Source organism: Cyprinus carpio, chromosome A4 (genome assembly GCF_018340385.1).
Source record: "Cyprinus carpio isolate SPL01 chromosome A4, ASM1834038v1, whole genome shotgun sequence".
In the NCBI taxonomy this organism is placed as follows: Eukaryota; Metazoa; Chordata; class Actinopteri; order Cypriniformes; family Cyprinidae; genus Cyprinus; species Cyprinus carpio.
The window spans coordinates 13,287,821-13,310,191 of NC_056575.1; the positions used below are offsets into that span (position 1 = coordinate 13,287,821).

General features: G+C 34.4%; 1 protein-coding gene across 1 annotated transcript in view; it reads right to left on the reverse strand.

Moving 5' to 3' along the window:
* Positions 1-21,188, reverse strand: part of LOC109065183 (voltage-dependent calcium channel subunit alpha-2/delta-1-like) — a 60,429-nt gene extending 39,241 nt beyond the window's left edge. The window contains exons 1-3 of the mRNA XM_042741515.1: positions 20,794-21,188; positions 4,797-4,878; positions 3,371-3,487 (exon numbers count right to left, since the gene is read on the reverse strand). Of these exons, the coding sequence (XP_042597449.1) occupies positions 3,371-3,487; positions 4,797-4,878; positions 20,794-20,882 (288 nt within the window). The 5' untranslated portion in view covers positions 20,883-21,188. The remainder of the gene's footprint in view (positions 1-3,370; positions 3,488-4,796; positions 4,879-20,793) is intronic.
* Positions 21,189-22,371: the final 1,183 nt, after the last annotated feature.

Sequence of the window (22,371 nt, forward strand, 5' to 3'; positions counted from 1 at the left end):
TAAAGGGTTGGCAATATTTGTAATCTTGTAATCAAAATCTGAGACATCTAAATATAGTTTAAAACCACGATTTATGTGATTTTGTAATTGTCTAGCAATAAACATCAAAATAAAATAGATTAGAATTTACAGAAATTAAACTAAATAAACAAAAAAATACAAACAAACAGGGTTGAAAATTTAGATAGTTTAGGACTAAATGCTGATTTGCATTTACTGACAAACCTATATTTCTCATAAATAAATATATATATATATATATTCTGATAGTAGCTTGGGTAACGAGGTTGAATGCTTGAGATTGACAAATCTGTCCAAAATGACTATTGTAAGGTCAAAATGTACAGACATTTGATGATAGATCCATTTTATGTTGTATAATATTACTCTTTAAAATTGTTGAAACTCATTGGTGTAAAGGGAGGTTGGTAGGATAAAAAAAGCAATGTCCAGAAAACAGCTGGAGAAAGAGAGAGCAGGAAGAAACAGAGATTGACAAGGAAGGGTTCATGTTGGTGAGCTGAATTGCGGTAATTGGAATAAAGTCAAGAGAGAGAGAGAGAAAGCGGCATGAGTGAGACATATTTGCTGTTTACGTGATTTGATTGACGTTTAGGAAAACACTGTCTCCATCAGCAGCCAGCAGTTTCCTGTTAGACAACACAGCATCCCGGCCGCACGTCAAGCAACCTCCATTAACTCGCATCGACCGCGCAGACAGCTGCTGATGGATGGCTCCAAATTAATGACACCCACTGATCAACTTAACTGAGCTGCCAATCAATCAATCAATCAGTCTAATCCAACCCCAGCGGTCCACAGTCACGTTTGGCCTCGAGATCAGTCAGGACCCATCCAGCAGATATTGATTAGAACAAGACATGATCTCGTCATCCTGCACCCGAGGGGTCACTCAGGAAAGAACAACAGGAACATGAACAGCACAGTGACAGCTGACTTCCTGTGGTGGAATAAGGGTTCTCTAGAAAAGTACTTGCTTTGATGAGTTTGGAGATAATGTGATTCAGCCAAGAACCGCACATGTTAGATCCAGGTTAATCTGATATGGATGGTGCCACAATAACACACTGACTAACTATTTACTGTACATAAAGCAAGGCAGATTCTGCAAACAGCTGTTATAAAAGTGCCATATGTCAAGTCATGTGTGATGACTGTCAAAAGAAGGGTGAAGGCTCGAATTATCTGACACATGTCTAGATCTACTCTTTCAACTGTCCTTGGCAAAAGATTCACACACCCTGTTATGCTATTTACTGGAGAATGAGCTACTCCATAAATAAAGTTCCTGAGCTGTAAGATTTAAAGGATAAACGCCTGCTAAAAGAGTGCAAATAAATTGCTAAGATTACACACTGTCTTGTCTTATTATATTTTTTGTACTCTTAATCTTTCAGCTGTGCTGCTACAGAGACAGAATAAGAAACTGTTGAATGTCTGATCTATTATAGCATGCAAGGCCACTAATCAGTGTGTACAAAAAACTGTTTAAGTCTACATAAAATCCAAAAATTGAGCCCATTTACTTTGCCCAAACATGTTTCTGGTCTTATTCTGAACCAACTTTCCTTTTCAGTTACCATACTGTATATAGACCACAAAGGATGACAAAAGTAAAGAAAATGTAAAGAAAAAAAATATAAAAAGAGCATGCGTGTTCAAAATGTCACCTCTGTGAGTGACTGTTTTCCTTCTGCTTCTCTCCTTTATTTAATTTATAGATTATTACAGAAAGTATCCTAAAAAAAAATGCATTTCCACAAAAAAGCACAATATTTCACAACACAAGGTATGCGTTTTCAACAATTATAATAATTAGTATTCTTAGTATAAAATTGTTCATTGTATCACAAGAATAAATTATATTCAATCAAATCAATTAAATGAATCACAATATTAAATCAATACACTCTACAAGAAAAAAAATGTAAGCATTTTAAACAGGTATGCTTCAGTGCTTAACTAACAAACTAAATTAGCTGCATTTAATTGCATTTTCTTCTTAATTCACTAAAGTTGCCAAATTTGATGCACTTGTGAATCTTCAAATTAAAGGCGGGATGCGCAAGAAACTCCAATGATTCACTGAAATCTGTTTTGTTCTGAATGTGATGAAAAGAGAAAAGAACACAAGGAAGTGTGTGTTTGTGCTTGTGGACAGCAGAGGGAAAACACTGGATAAAGAATATTTTTAATGGGGTGAGATGAGGACAGTTTCCAGTCTGGGTATGTTGACTGGAGGTAGAGACAACCTGCCAAAAATACACACACACACACACACACACACACACACACACACACACACACACACACACACACACACACACACACACACACACACACCACACACACACACACACAACAACACAACACACACACACACACACACACACACACAAACACAAATGGACAGAGAAGCAAAGAGCCAAGTTGTCCTCACACCACAGCCAGCTATTACAGATCCAATAACCTAAGAGCAGTTATTTCCATCATATGAGGCAAACTGGTGCTTCCACATCCATTAAAACAAGAGCACTTAATTCAGACCAATTAAGCACACACAACATGTGATATTTCTCCACTATAATGGAAAATGAACCAGAATAATGATTTCTAATGATACCTATTCATGCATTAATGGAAAATGCTCTTGAACTGTAATTTTTAGGGCACACAGAGCACAGTTTATCAAGAAAGAAAATCAAAAGGACAGACAGTATCGACAGAATAATTAACTTTCAGCTTGAAAGAGCCCTGCCAACAATCTGGACCCGGTTTTATCAGAGCTAGATTGATGCAGGTCGAAGATCTAATTTACTAACAACATACAGTAGGATTGGAAGGGTTTTGAACGGAGCAGAGAAAAACAATGGCTATGTTTGGAAAATGCTTGGTATATACTACACTGTAACTACACCATATACTGTAAATATATTTTTTTAAAAGTGTATTTTTTTTTGAAGAGTAACTTAGAGTAACTTAATACATGCAATGCATTATGGGATACAGTTTTCCATGTAGTGCGTTTTGGTTGTATGCTGCTCATTTTTGCAAATGTAGTAGATCATCTGGGTATTTCATGCATACAGAAAATGCAGATGAAATAGCAAAAGTAGTATTTAAGTGTGCTATTCTGAGCACCCGAGACACATGCTATACACCTCAACAGAAAATATGCATGCTTATAAAGCAAATTTCATTGTTTTGAAAAGGTTATAACCCATGATGCATCAAATCAAAAATATATAATCAGTTGCAATGTGTAAACATCTCAAAAAACCCTTTAAGGTGCTATAGCTATGTTTTGGATAATGAGATGATAACATGTGGCATAATGCTCATTACTCACCTCTAGAGCTTTGGAACGGTTGGCAAGAAGGTTCTTGATTTCACGTGCAGCTTTTGAAACCAGCTGTGAAGCGTTGTTTTGCTTCACATCATAGTGTCTCTGAAATTGGAGGAAAATCTGAGGGAGAGAGAGAGAAAGAGAGGTTTAAGGTCTCAGGTTTGCTAGCTTTGCTTGAATTAATCTCTAAAAAAAACCACTTACTAACAAACAAAAAAAAAAAAAGCACACTTCTAGTGTCACAGCCTTGACAGACAGCATAGCATTCATTAAAAGCATACCTGCAAATCTATTAAGTCTAATGTAAAAATTGGTCCCTATACTAAAGTGTTACCGATGATTGTATCTGATCATTTGTGCTTTTCACTCATACATTTATTTAGCAGTGTGAGTATATCTGGTCCTGTAAAATAAATAAAAATCCTTAGAGAAAACACTGGACCTCATGACCCCCATAAGTTGACCACATGTACCATTAAAGATGGTCACCAAGTATAACAGCTGGCAGCAGGAATTGTGGGTTGATGAAATTCTTTGACTTTCTCACACACTAAATAGCGCACTGGCTTTGAACACAAACACTTTCAGAATGGCAAACCACATGACGTACAGTACAAGGTTTTGTTGAGACTGGCTGATAGAGATGCTGAAGCAGTTTTGCTCCTTTTGAAGTTGTACTAGTTCACTCAAAATGAAAATTCTGTAATCATTAATTCACCTTCATGTCACGACTCTCCTTCATCCCTGAAAAGAGAACTCTAGAACTACTGCGCTAGAAAGTCCCATTCCTTTTCTGCATAGGGAAATTGATTTTTAACTTCTAAAACTGAGATAGGATCTACTATAAGCTTGGATTTTGTTAATCAAAGGTATATGCTTTTGTTGACACTATCAGCCTGCATTATTTAAAAAAAATTGTGCTGAAATAATTCATTAGCACCCACCCACTCTCATGAAGCACTTTAAATGAAGTAATCTCCCTATGCTCTGAAACTTAAATTACTGTATATATTTGTGTTTGTACATATTTGTGTAGTTTTATATTTCTCCATAATTTTTAATTCAATTATGTCATTCACACTGCTTCATGGGATTGTTTTTTCTTTGTTAAAGCCATTAAACCACACTTGTACCACTTGTATCGTTGTTTTTTGTCCAATTTTCAAATACTTTATTGCTTCAAATCAAAGTTATGATTTAAATCGTAGCTGGTTGGTTTGGTTCATGATATATAATGCTTTGACAGTCATGAGGAAAAATAAAATCTGGAACCAAAGCTGCTAAAAATGTGGCTGGCCACTGTAGCACTCTGTAGTATATATGCTAATTGCCAAGCTAATTTGTATTTGTTTTTGTGGCAGTATATGAGATATTCATAGCTGTATAAAATGTGTTTAGTTTGCTGAAAAACAAAAATGTGTGGTCTTACTTCTTGGAGCTTTTGTATGCCGGTCTCAGCATCCATCAACTGCACTAGCTCCTCCTGCATCTGCATCGCCCATTTCCGGGTCCTGTAAACACAAAGACCCAATCAGATTTAGTTATTAATCATTGATCTTACTCATCTTAAAGAACACTTTAATTAATTCTACGATTCCAGAGCAAAAACTACTACCCAGGTGTTTCAAGATAATTTTGTGTGTGTTTATCGGTTCAAGCACAAGAAGACACAGCGGCAGAGCCAGAGAGGGGTTCAGTGTGGCACTACACACTCCTGAAATGTTATCACAATGTTATCACAATGTCAATCATTGCAAATTTCGAGAGTGAATCCCTTTTTATATGTGGATGTCTTTGGAGCGTGTGGCTGCTGGTCCTCTTAGCAGCATGAAAAACAAAACTTTTATTCAAATTTTGGATGGATTTTATATATATATATATATATATATATATATATATATATATATATATAATATATATATATATATATATATATAACCAGAAAGCATGCAAAGAGTGCTCCTTTCATAATAATTAAAATCTGTCATCTTAGTTCATAGCTTTTACTGTACCTTCTGATCAAAGTGCAAAAAAAGTGATGTTCTTCATCAGTATTGTTGTCTTGTTGTTCAGTGCAAATGTCTAAGGATTCTTAAATCAAGATACATTTACTTGACAGACAAAATGACATGAGAATAAGTCTTGTTTTCTATGAAACCGATCAAAATGAAGTGAGTTTATGGTTAAAAAGAATAAAATATCTACTAATGGGTGCAGAAAAATCTATTGAATTCAATTCCCACATAAACTCACTTAATTTAGCTAATGTCTCAGAAAACGACGTCATATCTTCATTTAGCTTCTCAAATAACTTTATCTTTATTTATTTGTATTGGAAATTGCATGCAACATTTAATGCCATGACTTTATGAATTTAAGACTTTCCGCTCTGATTTGAGACCTTTATAAAGCTTTAATTTGTGGAAGGATGAATTAAGACTTTTTAAGACATGCTGAAACAGTTATTTGAGCGCACACGTCATATTAACTGCATTTATGGTACTTTTAATGGTGCTTTTTATGTCAGTTTTGGAGCATGTTATGTAGATTACATGGTTTATATGGCAAGTTATAAGGATCTGGAACATCAAGACGGTGAGTAAATGACAGAACTTTAATTTAAGGCTGACTTATCATTAAAGGATGTCATTCTTAATTTGTTATGTCATGAAGAGGGCTACATATAGAATCAATGATTATAAATTTTTAACCCCGCCCACAGACTCAGATTAGCCCACTGCTGACCAGCCACCAGCTGTTTAAAATACTCAACATAAATCTAAAACTGTTGAGCAGACAACATGCACTGCGCCTCCATCTAAGGGCAATACAGTGCTATAGGAGCCCGTTAAAGCAAAGCAGAATGAGTTTAGGGCAGAGGGAGAGAGAGAGGTATAAAGGGTGGGATATGGGTGTTGTGTAAGTGATTCTGTACTGAGGTCCTTATCCTGTCACCACCACTATGAATCTTATCAGTGTGACTCAAAGCCACAGCAGCAGAGCATGTATGTGAGATGTCCCTCAGCATAAAACACACACAAGTGCACACTCATGAAACAAGGGCTGCAGAAAATTCCCTCTTGCTGGAGGGTGATGAATTTGGATGGTTCTAGTGGGAACATTTTCTTTAAAAAAAAAACCCTGTGTAATCTAAGATGAGGGGCCACATGTGGAAAGGCAGTATATTTAGCACTGAATGCCAACCAAGAGGCAAGACTGGTATGAGCTTATTTATGCCATATGAATGTATCAAACAATAGCACTGCCAGGATATACATCACTCACACACTCTTAAATGAGATAATATAGATTGCCCTTACTCTTTCAGTTTGTGCTAACTTTTTTACAGCAAAACTCATTGAAATCCATTTTTATTTTTCATTCTTGAAGTGAAATTTGTGCATGTATGGTGATTAGATTTGGTGATTAGATAATGGACTGTCAGGAGAATGAGAGAACATGATTTTTTCAACCGATGTGCATCACAACCTAGCTGAAGTAAGTTGTTTACCATTGGGTTTAGGTTAACAACTTCTACAATCGTTGAGTCACTGTATAAGTTAACTTTAAACCACTGAGGGTGCTTCTTAAACAAGTGAGTAAATAAGTAAATTAATTAAATATATCATTATATAAATAATTATATATGTGTTTTAAAGTTTGAATAACAAATAAAAAACAATAAATAAAAACAGAATATTTATGCACAAGAAAATACAAACAAAAGAACAGCTCAAACCCCCCCCCCAAAAAAACCTTATGCCAAAACAGTTCCTCCCTCTAAACCCTTCTGGTGAGATGAATCATCGAAACTAATCATTGTTATGGATGTGATGAAAATGTGGAAAATGGATGAAAATGGTGAAAAAAAGAGGGATGGAATCTTGGAGCAGTGAATGGAATATTGAGATAAGATCATCGTTTAACCAGCTGTCTGGAACCATGTGGGTTGTTAAAATCTGAGTCAAATGGCCTCTTAATTGACCCCTCAAGCATCAACATTCTCCACAAATGTTCAGACATCAACTGATGCTGCTGCTTCAAGTACAGAACAAACATCATCAGGTGGGACAAAAATACAGGAACATGACAAAACCAATCACAGTGAAATGCACAATGAACAAACTATAAGCAAAGCAAACATCCTATGAGATGAGATGCATGAACAATCAATGGGCTCAATACATGACACATATGTATCCATCCAATAAGGATGAGTAACACGTCAAGCAGCCCTCAAATAGAGTGTATGAGTCAGGTTTACATCACTGGATCTTGACCTCAGGCTGCAGTTCCTCCACCCTTACAAAAACACAAGGACAATTGTCGCCCCCATACACATATACATATATACAGTATATATATAGCCTATGGAGATACATATATATATACATATATATACACTGTATACATACCTTCCTATTCATATATGGAAAAACTTTACAGTTGATACAATACAGTCAAACAAGCAACCTTCTCATGGCATCTGCCAAAATCCATATTCGCCCGTCAAACTGCCAAACAGAGAAGCATGATTCGTCACTCCATTCATCACTGCTTTACATCACTCCATCCAGGGCTTGGCATTGTACAGTAATGGGTTATGTGCGGCTTGCATGCAGCTGCTTGGCCATGGAAGCCCATTCCATGAAGCAGGACGTTTTTTTTGTGCTGATATTAATGCTAATGGCAATTTGTAATTGTTTATCTATGGACTCAGCAGAGTGTTGAAGATTTTTTTGCAACTTGATAATCCCACTCTGTGACTTTACATGGTCTGCTGTTCCTAGACACTTCCACTTTCCAGTAATAATTCTTACAGTTGACCGTGGAATATCTAGCAAGGATAAAATTTCACAAACATTGCAATGGTGGCATCTTATCACAGTACCACACTGCAAAATGTTAATTATTTTACCAAAATAAGAGTAGTTTAATAAGTTTTGTACTGACCTGAAAAAGATATTTCACATGAAATACATTAACATATAGTCCACAAGAGAAAATAATAGTTGAATTTATAAAAATGACCATGTTCAAAAGTTTACATACGCTTGATTCGTAATACTGTTTTGACATCTTACTATTTTGTAGATTATTATTATTATTATTATTATTATTATTATTATTAATATCCAATAATTATTACTGTATTTAACTAACATTTTCAACATATTAATCATATGTGACCCTGGACCACAAAACCAGTCTTAAGTCGCTGGGGTATATTTGTAGCAATAGCCAAAAAAACATTGTATGGGTCAAAATTATCAGTTTTTCTTTTATGCCAAAAATCATTAGGATATTTTGTAAATTTCCTACTGTAAATATATCAAAACTTAATTTTTGTTTAATAATATGCATTGCTAAGAATTCATTGGGACAACTTTAAAGGGGATTTTCTCAGTATTTTGATTTTTTTGCACCCTCAGATTCCAGATATTCAAATAGTTCTATCTCTGCCAAATATTGTCTGATCCTAATAAACCATGCATCAATGGAAAGCTTATTTATTCACCTTAAGACTGGTTTTGTGGTCCAGGGTCACATATAAGTTTTACTCTTGGGGGTGTTTTCACTTTGATTTGGTGCTCTTGCTTTGAGAGTAGCCACACCTGAGCTCATTAAATCAGATATGTGAATATTCACCTCTGCTACAATGCAAACCTGTGACTCTATGTTGCTGTGGGGATCTACAGGTGTCAAAACAGTCCATACAAAACAAACATGTTTCTATACAGTCTTCACACCTATAAACACATGCTCCTGGGATCCAGGTGAAAACACCAGAAACAGCTGACAAAAAGCAACAGGTGTGTACAGTATGTCAGTGACCAAAACTGAGCTCAATTCACACAATGGCAGCTCATCTTTAGGCTTTCAGAGCTGAAACTGAGCTATTCCACCTCTCAGACAGCCAGGGATGCAAAAGTGGAGCATGCAACATATGCATTGCATAGTTCATAGATCCCAAAAAATCCATATTTTTCATCATGCCATAAGTATAAATGACCATTAAGGATTTATTTGCACCTTCAATCAAACCTCTTTAATCAGATGTCATTCAGTCATATAATAAATACAGGCAGAATGTAAGTACAGCACAGAAGAATAGGGTGGGATTTAATTATATCTCTGGGGAAAAACTAGTAGCAAACCTGACACAAGAAAGCAGAAATAAACAAGCCACCTTCCTCAGCTGTTTCTCTCTCACTTCATTTGTTTAGCACTTTCTCAGCTTCATTTCTGCCACTCTCACTCTCCTGTCTGTCAGTATCTATCTTGCTCTTTCTAAGGGTGAAATTTGTAAATGGAAAAAGAAAAAAAAAAACAAGGCAGATGACTACATAGTACTCTGTTGTCTGGCCAGATCACGTACAAACAATTATCAGTAGACATTATACTTTACTGTCAAATTGTGTTCATTTAAGATATATTTTATCTTGTATTAAGTGACATTATAAAGACGCATTTATACTGTGAAGAATAAAAATATTACATGCAAAATATTATCCTGAAAATACTAAGCATACTTAAACGTGAAGAGAAACTTAAAATATGGCTGACAATATAAATTAAATATTAAATAATTGTTATTAATCTCAAGATTTCTGAATTTACTTATTGAAACAGTACTATCAAATACAATACATTTTAACAATTTTTTATTTATTTTAATTGATCTATTAATTTATTAGCTATATCTTTAACAAACTATGGCTGTCAATATAAATTATTAAAAAATGTGATTAATGTTTCTGATATCGTTGAAACAGTAATATCAAATTCAGTAAATTGTAACAAATGTATTTTAATTGATCTATTATTGATTTACTTTATTATTAATTTAACTGAATAATCTAATGATTTCTGAATTTAGAGAAACTAATAACAAATGTCATATTTTTTAACTAATTTGTTTAATTTGTATATATTTATGTATTTATTCCGTACAAATTCCAAACATAATTTGTTTATTTTTATTTATTTACATATTTAGGTATCTATTTATTAAAGTATGGGAATCAACAGACTTAAAAAAATTAATTAATGAAACAGTAATATCAAAATCAATATATATATATGTATACATATCAATAATAGAATGTGAAACAGTAATATATCAAATATATCATAGATATTATATATATATATATATATATTTCTGAACTTTTCCACAGATCCCGTAGGATCCCCTGGAAGTTGCCGAACCCCAATTTGGAAACATCTGGTCTACTGCATCCTTGCAGTCAGTATCATGCAAATTCCAATTTTGAAATTTTCTTAATATATCAGGTACTAAAATAATGCAGACTGCATGCGCATCTAAACAATGCTTAAAGTATCTGCGGATCATTCTTAGAATATTCCCTCTGTTTTGTCCCTACCGTTCAGTGGTGAAGATTCTTGCACAGAAGAGGTTTGATTCAATCACACTCAGTAAGATACATCTCATTGTGTATGAGAAATGTGTGAAAGAGAGAGAGAAAGAGTCAGGTAAACCCTCTGAAAAATTGCAATGACAAAAGTGAATAATTTTGCACTTTCATAATTTTCAAAAATTTAATTAAAGCGGCATATGAATATTTCATCTTAACTCATTCATTACCAGCAACTGACCTGAGCAGGACTATTATAGGACTGTACAAAGCACATGTTCTTAGGAACTCACATTAATCTGAGGTAACCCAGTGTGTTGCATTTGCATGCTCTGTTAACCAGCGATGACACCCAAGATAAAAGAACACTGGAGAATGTTTAGTGCGGCTGTCGCTGTGAGTGACCCACCTGCAACCCAAATTCTGTTGGCCTGCTATATTCAGCACAGTACCATCAGCACGACTTACGTGGCTCTCGTTCCCGCTGTGCCAAGGTGGGAGCGGCTGGAGCCAGACAAAGTCACAGTGACATTGTGAATGACCAGTGATGTTCTCTTAATACAGACTGTATTATTAGAAACTGTTGAAATGGAGCCAGCCCGCATTGCTGTACTTTCAGGCACTAATTTCATGCACACCAAGAGATACAGTGCCAAGAAAAAGTATGTGAACCCAAGTATTTGCAAACATTAGCTAAAACCACACAAACAATTATACTCTTTCATATATTCATTGAACACATCTAATTTGTGTGTTAGCTTCTTATCTATTTAGTGTGTGTGTGTGTGCCCTCATTTGAATATCACTAAGTGAATAAAAACTAAAATATATAAAAAAAACAAAAAAACAACACATCATCATGATCATTATCCTTTTCAAAATGTTTCCACCCCCAGCTCCTAATGCATTTTTTAACTTTCTGAAGCTTAAAAGTTTAAGTGGAATTTATTTTTACTGGAAGGACAGAAATCTTTCTGGTTTTTCATTAAAAATTCAATGTTTATTTTTACTGGAAGGACAGAAATCTTTCTGGTTTTTCATTAAAAATTCAATGTGTTTTTGACAGATGAACAAAATCAAATTTCTAATGTAATTGAAACCCTGATGAGGCTTAGTAATTTTTGGATGAACAATCCCTTTAAGGTCAGACTTTGTGGGAAGGGGAAGGAATAAGGATGTAACGATTAACCGCGAGCGGGTTGAAAATCTATTAAAATATGTGACGATTCAAATCGGTTGAGATGCCAAACAAATCGCGATTCAATTAGGGGTAGAAGTTTTATAATGAATGTATGTCTGAGGTTTAACTTACTGTCTTTAGAAAAGTTAAAGAAAAATGGTATGTTATTGACATTTCAGGCTTGCCTCTGTATAAAAGCATATTAAAGTTCATAAGTGTAGTGCTGCTTCGCTTATATTCATATAAAAATACATCATGCAGCTGCATCAACCAAGGAAAAACATTAATCACCACCTGCTGGCAGAGATAATGAATCTCGCAATCTCAATTCAGCTTGTCTGCTGTTTCTGTTTTTGTGCATATATTTTTAGCCCTAATGTATAGTTTTACAAAACTAGTCAAACCATTCTGTTTTTGCTTCAAATTTCTAAATTATACAATCTAATTTAGATTAAAAACTGCTCATGTTACATGTATGCAGCATCTTTGTTTGGATCATGATTAAAGTCCAGTGGTTGATTCTTATTTTAAATGGAAAGAGCAAAGCCTTATTTTGTTTATATGAAGAGATTTATTTTATTTGTGTTACTTATTAATTTGATTTAGGGCTTGTTTTAAAATTTCAATTTAGTTTCGTTATTAACATTTACATTATATTTCAATTTTGTCATTTAGCAATTGCTTTTATTCAAAGTGACTTACAAATGAGGACAACAGATGCAATCAAAACCAACAAAAGAGCAATGATATGCAAGTACTATATTAGTATATTATTACAGTGTTATATATCAATTGCACAAAGAAACATGCAGCATTTTGTCCAAGCAATAATAAAAGGACACATTTAATTTATAATTTGTCTTAAATCTAATCAGATTTATGTCAGAATAAACTGCAAAATGTGAGGCCGAAATCTAAATATGCTCTTTGTGCGTTCTGCCACTGTGGGGTGAGATTGTGTATGTGCTTGAGTGAGTCCATCAAGGAGAGTGTAGGGTTTCTTTACACATTAGTAATCTCCTCTGGCAACCAAGGCTGTCTCCACAAATATATATCTCCTCCTTTCTGTCCCTCTTTTTCTCCTTCCTTCACTCATGGTCAGGACATCTGTCTGTCTCACTATAGCACGTCTTAGGAACAGACGTTAAGATGCACATGTATGTTGAGCACAGAGTGTCTCAAGTTCACCAATGCAATGTTAACATATCGTATTCTTACCATAACTAAACTTAACCTCAACCCTAAACAGTAACCATGGCAACACACATTGACAAATACTTTTACTCCTCATTCAGTAACACATTAATTCAACCTGACAGCCCGAAAATGCTTTTTCGGGAATTCCTTATGACCATTTCAGATCATCTTTTTCATTTTTTTCCCTTTCAACTTTCATTCCTTGAGCTATTCTCATCCTAAATATACTTGTTTTCTCTTCAACCACTGTATCCCTCCAATTGCTACACTAACACACACATCTCTCCTTCACTCTTCATTGTGGACTTTGTACAGCTTCTCGTGCGTCAGCGTCATAAACAGTGAAATTGGCCTGTGAGGGGAAATGTCAAATTGATATCAACCTGTCCACCTCCCTTATGAAAATTAACCATTGTTTTACTACAAATACAACCTTTTGCTACACTAACGTAGTCTAACCATGTTATTTAAAGTGAAATTGTGAAAAAAAAAAAATAATAAATAACTCAAAAAAAAAACAATTTGAAGTAACTGTTTTTACATTATAATACATATACAAACAATACTTAAAAAATCAATCAAATAAGTTTACAAAATCAAATCATCCAACAATAATCATAATAATAATTTAATTGTTTTATTATTTTTAAGAATATACTTTAATGTAGAAAGTTTAAATAAAAGCTGTAATAGATTTTCAGTGTCAAATGATCCAATGTCAAAGTATCATTCTAATATTTGTTGATTTGATAGCTCAAAAGTCAGACAGAAGTCCAATTAACACGAATACACCAGAGTTATATATATACCATATTCCAAGCTTTATAATGGCAGTGAATGGGTGGTAATTTTCAATAGTCAAACAGAAGTCCAATTAACAGCATCCATCCATCATAAAAAAGTGCTCCACATGATACGTCTTTGTAAGAAAAATATCCATTTTTAAAACTTTATAAACCTTAATCTCTAGTTTCCACCAACTGTCGTATGCATGGTTCACGAGAAAGTGGCGTTCCAGTAGGACACACCCGTAGCTTAATCTATCAATACATTTGCTTCAGAAGGCCTTTACTAACCCCCGGAGCTGTGTGGAGCACTTTTTATGATGGATAGATGCAGTTTATTGGACTTCTATTGGACTATTGAATATCACCCATTCACTGCCATTATAAAGCTTGGAAGAGCCAAGACATTTTTGAATATAACTCCGATTGTATTCATATAAAAGAAGAAAGTCATATAGACCTAGAATGGCTTGAGGGTGAGTAAATCATAGGGTAATTTTCATTTTTGGGTGAACTATCCCTTTAATGCATCTTTGCTGAATAAAAGTATTAATGAAAAAAAAAAAAAAAACTTGTGAGTCTTAGTGTATATATTGAATAAACACTGATATTTCTAATGCAAAACTTATGAGCAGGAAATCAGTACACAATCGTTCTACCTGTTTTTAAAGCCAGACACTCTCTGAAAAAGCCTGAAGAAACCACTGATCAGTTATTTAGAGTATAACGGATTCCCTCTCTTTAGCACAAATGGGGTAGGATTCTGGGATATGAGCCCACAGACAAGTTTCCATTAGCATTCTTAGAAACAGCAGCACACTAACTGTATTCTCACCTGTGGAGTTCTGCACTGTACATTCATAATAATACTACGGGTGGAAAGCAGATGTGCTTCTTCCACAGAATGCGGCTGACATTCGCCCAGCTGTAAGCAATTCACAAAGTTTCCAGTTAGACTATAGAAGATTGGAAGATTGGAGGGAAAAGTCCTCTAAGTGACCTAACGTCTCAGAGCTGAACAAAGAACTTTAAGTTTGCAACTCTTTCTTTAAAACATTAAGCATTATTTAATAGATTCAACATTTTGTGGTGCTCCTAAAATCCTCTGAAACCATATAATTTTGAGATTCAAATGACTATGAAAACAAAATTAGACTCAGCATATTATATGTGGGCAGGGGAACAGGAAGACTGCCGCTGTGTGGGTTTACTTTATCTGTACTCTGGGGACAAATTTCTCTAAACATGTCTAAATCTTTCTAAAACTCCCTTTAGACATCTGCAGGCATCCTCAATAAAAATAAATAAACAAGTAAATAAATTAATAATGTTTAAAATAAATAAATAAATAAATACATTTATCAAATTCGATTTTACACACAATTACAGTTTCATTCAATTCCGAAATCATCATAAATAAATAAATAAATAAATATTAAAATGAATGAAAGAATGAATGAATGAATGAATGAATGAATGAATGAATGAGATTTTATGGCTTCATTACTAGAAATCAGAAATCATGAGATCAATCATTATTTTATATTTAATTCATATCTATTGACAGACAAAATAAATAAATAAATGAATGTGATTTTATAGCTTCATTAAATATAGAAATCATGAGATCCATCATTATATCATATTTAATTAATATATACTGACAAACATAGTAAATAAATAAATACTATATTATAAATTAAATATATATATAAAACATTTAAACACTTATTAACAAAACATTTATTAAAAATAAATAAAAATATAATTTCCTCCCAAAACGTTTTCTTTTAGAGTTAGTCATTTATAATTAGCTTTATATAAATCAATAAAATAGCTTTATATAAATCATAATAAATAAATAAATATAAGAATGAATAAACATGAATGTATGGCTTCATTACAAGAAATCGGAAATCATGAGATCAATCATTATTTTATATTTAATTCATATCTATTAACAGACTAAATAAATAAAAGTGATTTTATAGCTTAATTAAATATAGAAATCATGAGATCCATCATCATATCATATTTAATTAATATCTATTGACAGACATAAAATAAATACCATATTATAAATTAAAAAATATAAAACATTTTTAACATTCAAAAATATAATTTCCTCCCAAAACATTTTCTTTTAGGGTTAGACATTCATAATTATTTTATATAAATGAATGAAAATTGACATGTCCATTTAAATCTATTAATGACAAAACCAAGTATAAAAATCAAAAAGCAGAAAGAAAAAATAAACCTCAAAAAGCATTAAAAACAAATACCAAATGAAAATACAAAAAGAATATTTATTGAAAAGACACAGGGAGAGATTCTGGTCCTCTGCCGTTCACCCTGAAACTGACTGAGCATTAACTTTGCCTGAGTGTTTGAGTGACAAAAATAGCTCCCATCTGTTTTCAAAGGACTCAGCAAATACCTACAAAAAGGCTCCCTGCTGAACTAAGGTGTTAAAAAATTGCCACTAGACACATAAGCACAGCACAAACATATAGTATTAGCAAAACCTTTCTTTCTGGAAAGACCTAAAACTCTGGAGCCACAGTTTAGTGTTAAACCCACGCCACAAAGACTGTGAGCGAGCTGATTTCCAAAGGGCAAATAATGCTCATTCTGAATCTGCACTCTGTGAATAAGGCTAGAAACAGGAAAGACCCACGTATCGAACTGCTTAAGCATGAAATTTGATTATGCTTGTAGTCAAAGTGCAACATGGCGAGGACTCTGACGCAAATGTTGTAGAAGAATGATTCAAAGATGAAGAGAGGCTTACTGATCCAGTACTATCATCCCAGAGGCACAGAAACCTGAAACATGAGGCTCCAGATCCAAAAAAAAAAACAACAACAAAAAAAAACAACACATGACAGGGAATCAGTTTGATGGACACAGAATCCATCACACGAGTTGGGATGCAGCCTCAGTGTCTTGATCCAAAGTCCAGGCAATTAAAATAAATTATTCTTAGATCTAATAGATAATGCTGAAGAAAAAAAAAACTGAAATATTTTCAGGAACTTTTAGAAACAAGCGTCTCATCGAAAATAAGCTACTACAACACTTTTTATTAAAATAGAATGTTATAAAATAAAATGTTTCTTAATATAAAAAAAAAACTAAAAAAAAAAATAAAAAAATGCATTAAATTGATCAAAAGTGATAGCAAAGACAATGTTACAAAATACTATTAAAAATGCTTTTGAACTTTCTACTCATCAAAGAATCCTGAAAAAAAAAGTATCACATTTTCCACAAAAATATTAAACAGCACTTCTTTTTTTCTTTTTTTTTACAATGATAATAATAATAAGTAGCATATAAGGATGATTTCTGAAGGATCATGTGACACTGAAGACTGGAGATATGGCTGCTGAATATTCAGCTTTGCCATTAGAGGAATAAAACACATTTGAAAATATCTTAAAATATAAAACAGTTATTGTAAAAGCATAAAAGACTACTTTCAAAAATGTTTGAACGGTAGTGTAAATGATGGCAATTCAGTTCAAAATAAGCCATGCAAACTGTTTACTTTATTTTTTAAGTTCACAGTTAAAAACTGTTTATTAACATAAAAGGCATGAAAGATTAAATAAAAAGAGGATGACAGGTCCCAAACCATTACAGAAGAAAAGATGACAATTAATAACAACTAAATAAAAGCAAAAGTGCACAGATGCACTACCTGCTTTGTGCTTCTCTCAAGAAGCTTTCAGGGGTGGAACGGGTGACACATCAGACTCAGATCTGAGGACATTAATCATTTGCCACAAGCCACAAGACACTAAGAAGGGATGGAGAAGACTGGGGAGGAGGGTGCAGTCATAGAGCATCTGAAGCAGACAGGCTCTGGCATTAGGAGGTTAGGGTTCGGGCACAAAGATGCAGTCACACAGATCAGGAGGAAAAGGGGCTCAGAATGACAAGAAAGAAGGGAAGGGGAACCACAGTACAGAAAAAGAAATTACTAATGAGACATTTCTCAGTGAAATATGATGTAATGCCCCATTATACACCAGAATTTGTGATGTCAGCTAAAAAGGAAAGTCATTTTAGAAACAAAACAAGTTACTAAATTTTGACAAAAGACTATGAAGAAGACTATTTTGTCAATTTAGAACAGCATAAACCATCATTCCTAATGAGACCAGGAACATGCATTAAGTAAGTAAATAGACTGGATTTTGATTTCAACTTTAACTTGTTTGATCAGGTACATGCTCACAACACAGATCAGACACAGGCCTAAGGACATCAGACTGTGATTTACATATTACTGAATTCTGTCTCAAACCTGAACAATCTCAAGCAAAGAGTGCAATCTGATTGCATGCATTTGACAGATGAGTGCTTCTACGCCTTGAGCTGTTCTTGTGTCCGATCTGTCATAGAGAGGGATTATATCAGTTTGAAGATGTTGTGAAACACTCTAAAACCCAACAACTGTAATACCAGCAAATGAGGGCACAGGACGGAGAGCATGGTCTTTGAGCAACTCTCATACACTCGTAAGAGAGCGGACAGGTACAGTATCTGAAGGTAATCTTATGGTGATTATACAGTAAAAATGGCAAGTTTTCACATGCTTGAGTTTGAAATAAAATGGCCATGTGATAGGCTCTGCTCAACTAAAAATAACTCACAGGACACAGGTGGCACATCAGGTTTGATGACCACTTGCAACCCTCTATGGACACCTTGGCAAATGAATCACCACTGTCATTTTTTAAATTTTTTAGTTTACTCGCCAGACTGATAAAAAAGAAAAATTATGAATTTTTTTTATAACTTGTCTGTTTAAATTATATTAAGCCTTAAAAGTATGCATAATTTAGGGCGTGGCTATTTGAGTGACAGGTGGATTGCCGCTGCTGTCACCGCCGTCGAGCTAGGTGGGCGTGGTTTCAGCAACCAGCTCCCGCCTCTTTGCCCATTTTCGATATTCTGGGAGTGACGCATGGTGACCTGCTGCCAAGATGGCAACGGCCTACTCCTCCCAATTTGAGCTTCAAAAATGCTTTTCAGAAATCTACTGGTGATGTCACAGACACTACGTCCGTGTTTTTATACAGTCTATGTTAAATAAAAGTGCGTTGCACATCTATTCAGGTGAACTGTAAAATATCACAGATCGCTTGACGGAGATTGAAACTCTGAAGGTCTCAGTCAGAGAGTGTTCGGCAAGTAAAACTAAACCTGTGCTAAACTTATACTTAGCCTCCAACTCACACACTGGCATTAGAAATCATTTAGTCACCCAGAGTGAAGATTTAGTCGCATATGCGAGTGATTTACTCGCAATGTAGAGGGCTGGCTTGTCTGGAACTAGCAGCCTTGCTGGTGTTATAAAACCACAAAACATGTTGTAAATTCATTTGTTAAGAGACTACACTTTAGGTTTATAGTTTATAATTTAAATGAAAGATTTAAAGGGACAGCTCACAATTTCTGCCATCACTTTATTCCCCTTATGTCTTTTAAAACTTGTATGACTTTCTATCTTATGCAGTTCTTCAAAAAAAGATTTAGTTGGTAACTAAACAGTTTCTGTTACTTTTGACTTCCATCTTATGGACACAGAGATATTTATCAAAATATCCCATTCAGATGTTTCACAGCATAAATTAAGTCATAAGTTGTACATATATACACACACACACACACACACACACACACACACACACACACAGGTGCACAAAAGTTTTTCAGTCTGGTTCTCATGAGAGAAACTGGAGATTTGGTTTTGCGCTCAAACTGCACATATACACATAATAAAATAATAAACAAAATAATAAAGTGTGTTAATACTATTATATTTTAAAATAAAAAGTATTTAATAAAAATGCTATTATTTTATAGTACACTTAAAAATAAATAGCTAATACTGACTTTTTTAAATATGAATTTTTATCATTTTTAAACTTAAAATCAAGAAGATTTTATTTTAGTGAGTTGGTGGCAAGTGAAGAGTGTAAGTGAAGTGCGTCAGTGAATGAAAAGCCTATACAGTATGAGTGTTGTAGTTAGTTGATCTAAAATTATGATTGACAGCTTTCAATCTGTCGGTACGCAAATGAGCGCTATGACTTTATTTACACAGCGCTTTTTTATTTTCTGTTCGCGCATGCACACCGTTTATGTGTACCCCTGTTTTATTTATATATATATATATATATATATATATATATATATATATATCTATATATATATATATATATATATAATATATATATATATATCAGGAATAGGATGTCACTGAACGTGCAAAAAAGAAAGAGTTTTCACAAAGAAGCAAATTAAATTTCATATGTTCATCACACATTGTCTCCTTGAAATGTAGTAAACGAGTCATATGTACCACTTTCATGCTACTTCTATGGGTGTTCTATTTTGAGGCTTGACATCTTCAGTCACCATTCATTGTCACTCTATAGTAAAGAAATTCTCCAAAATGTATTTTTTTAATCTCATAATAATGATACCTAACGACATGAATAATGATTACGCTTTACAGATTTCTTACTTAGTCATTTATTTAAGGGTTTTTTAATTAATTTATTTATTTTTTATGAACTATCCCTTTAACTTAACACGCCGCCGCGGAAACGCGACGCAACGGCCAAAGACGTCCGTCTGACGCATGTGTATCTACAGTACATAGACCAACAACTGTATCAAAAATAGCGCATACGGAACGCGAAACGCGTCCTGTGTAAACGCGTCCTTAAACTTCTCTATCTTCCGCTCTTGGAATACAGAAACTTAAGTGTTTTGCAATTATTGTCAACAAAAATTATAGATAGCAAGAAGTGCAGCAACTCAGGAATCACAACAATAATAGCAAGTTTTGTGCTGTTTACTTACAGATGGGAGTCGGGAAACTGTATAGCACTTCCACCGCTGAATGAAGACAGAAGTAGAAGAAGAGCAGCGGACAGTCTGAGTGCATCCATTATTTTTCTGACTGACACCCAACAGACGAGTTTCTCCCAATAAATCCACAGAAGTGACCCTCCTAAAGCAGCCGAGCTGCTGCCATGAGCGCCGCTACTTCCACAAACAAATCTCAGATGCTTTTAGTCCCGCTACTTCTGCCTTTGCCCTGTTGAATTAGTTCAGATGTTTCTCCAGAGATGTGGAGGCTGGCAGGGGAAGTCCGTGTGGGGCGTTTCCGTGTCTCTCCGGTTTTCCAGTACGTTACAGAGTCTGTTTTAGACTGTGCGCGCTGTGGCGGATCAGTTTCCACACGCCCCCCACCCATCTGCGCGCGATCGTGTCGCTCCAAACAAGGAGCCCGAGCCGCACAACTGATACGCGCTTCGAGGCATCAGAGCTCATATCTTTGAATGACAAGAAACTTAAACAATTTCATCAGATAGATAGATAGATAGATAGATAGATAGATAGATAGATAGATAGATAGATAGATAGATAGATAGATAGATAGATAGATAGAATGAGCTATTACATTTCAGATGGAACCTTTTTGCATATGCAATTTTGGATTTATTGTAGGGAAGTGAATATTTCTCAAGGTTTAAATCCCATTTCTGCAAGTAAAGTTTTAGTTAAAAATAAAATAAAAAACTGCTATTATTGCCCCCAAAAATAAAGATACTGTTGAAAATAAGTTGACATTTTCTCATTTTTTTCAATATAAGCTTGTTTGTGTAAAATAAATCACTTGCAAAAGTAAAAACTTCTGAAAGGTCCTTGAAAAGTTGTGCTGCATTTGTGACCGAGCCGGGTCATATAACTGTCAAAATTGATTAAAAGCGGTCACAGCTAAGGCCATAGCATCACATCAGTACAAACACCAGGGGCACACACCATCCATAACAGCATTATACAGTAAAGCATGGAGGTGGTAATGTCCTGTTATGGGGTGTTTCTCTGCAGCAGGGACTGGAGAACTATGCTAAGGCTAATTAAAGAAAGATGGGGCAAAATACTGTCAAATTCTGCTGCCCTCTGCCAGAAAGTTGTCAATGGGAAGAAGGTTTACCTTCCAACATGACAATAACAGAAAGCACACAGCAAAACTGAGCACACAGTGGTTGAAGGAGAAAAAGGTGAATGTCCTTGCATGGTCAAGTCAGAGCCCAAACTTAAACCCTATTGAAAATCTGTTGAATGACTTGAAGACTGGAGTCCACAAATGGTCACCATCAAATTTAACTGAACTTGAGCAATTCTGCAAAGAAGAGTGGGCAGATATTGCAAAGTCTAGATGTGCAAAGTTAGTAGAGACAGATACATATCCCTACAGACTAAAGGCTAATTAAAGCAAAAGGTGGTTCAACGAAATACTGACACAAGGGGGTGATCCTTTTTCCAACTCAGTGATTCTGTGTTTTTTTTTTTTTTTTTTTTTTTTTGACATTTTGGTATATCTTTCACTTGGATGTTATGAGTTGCACTGAGTAAATACAGCTGGACAAA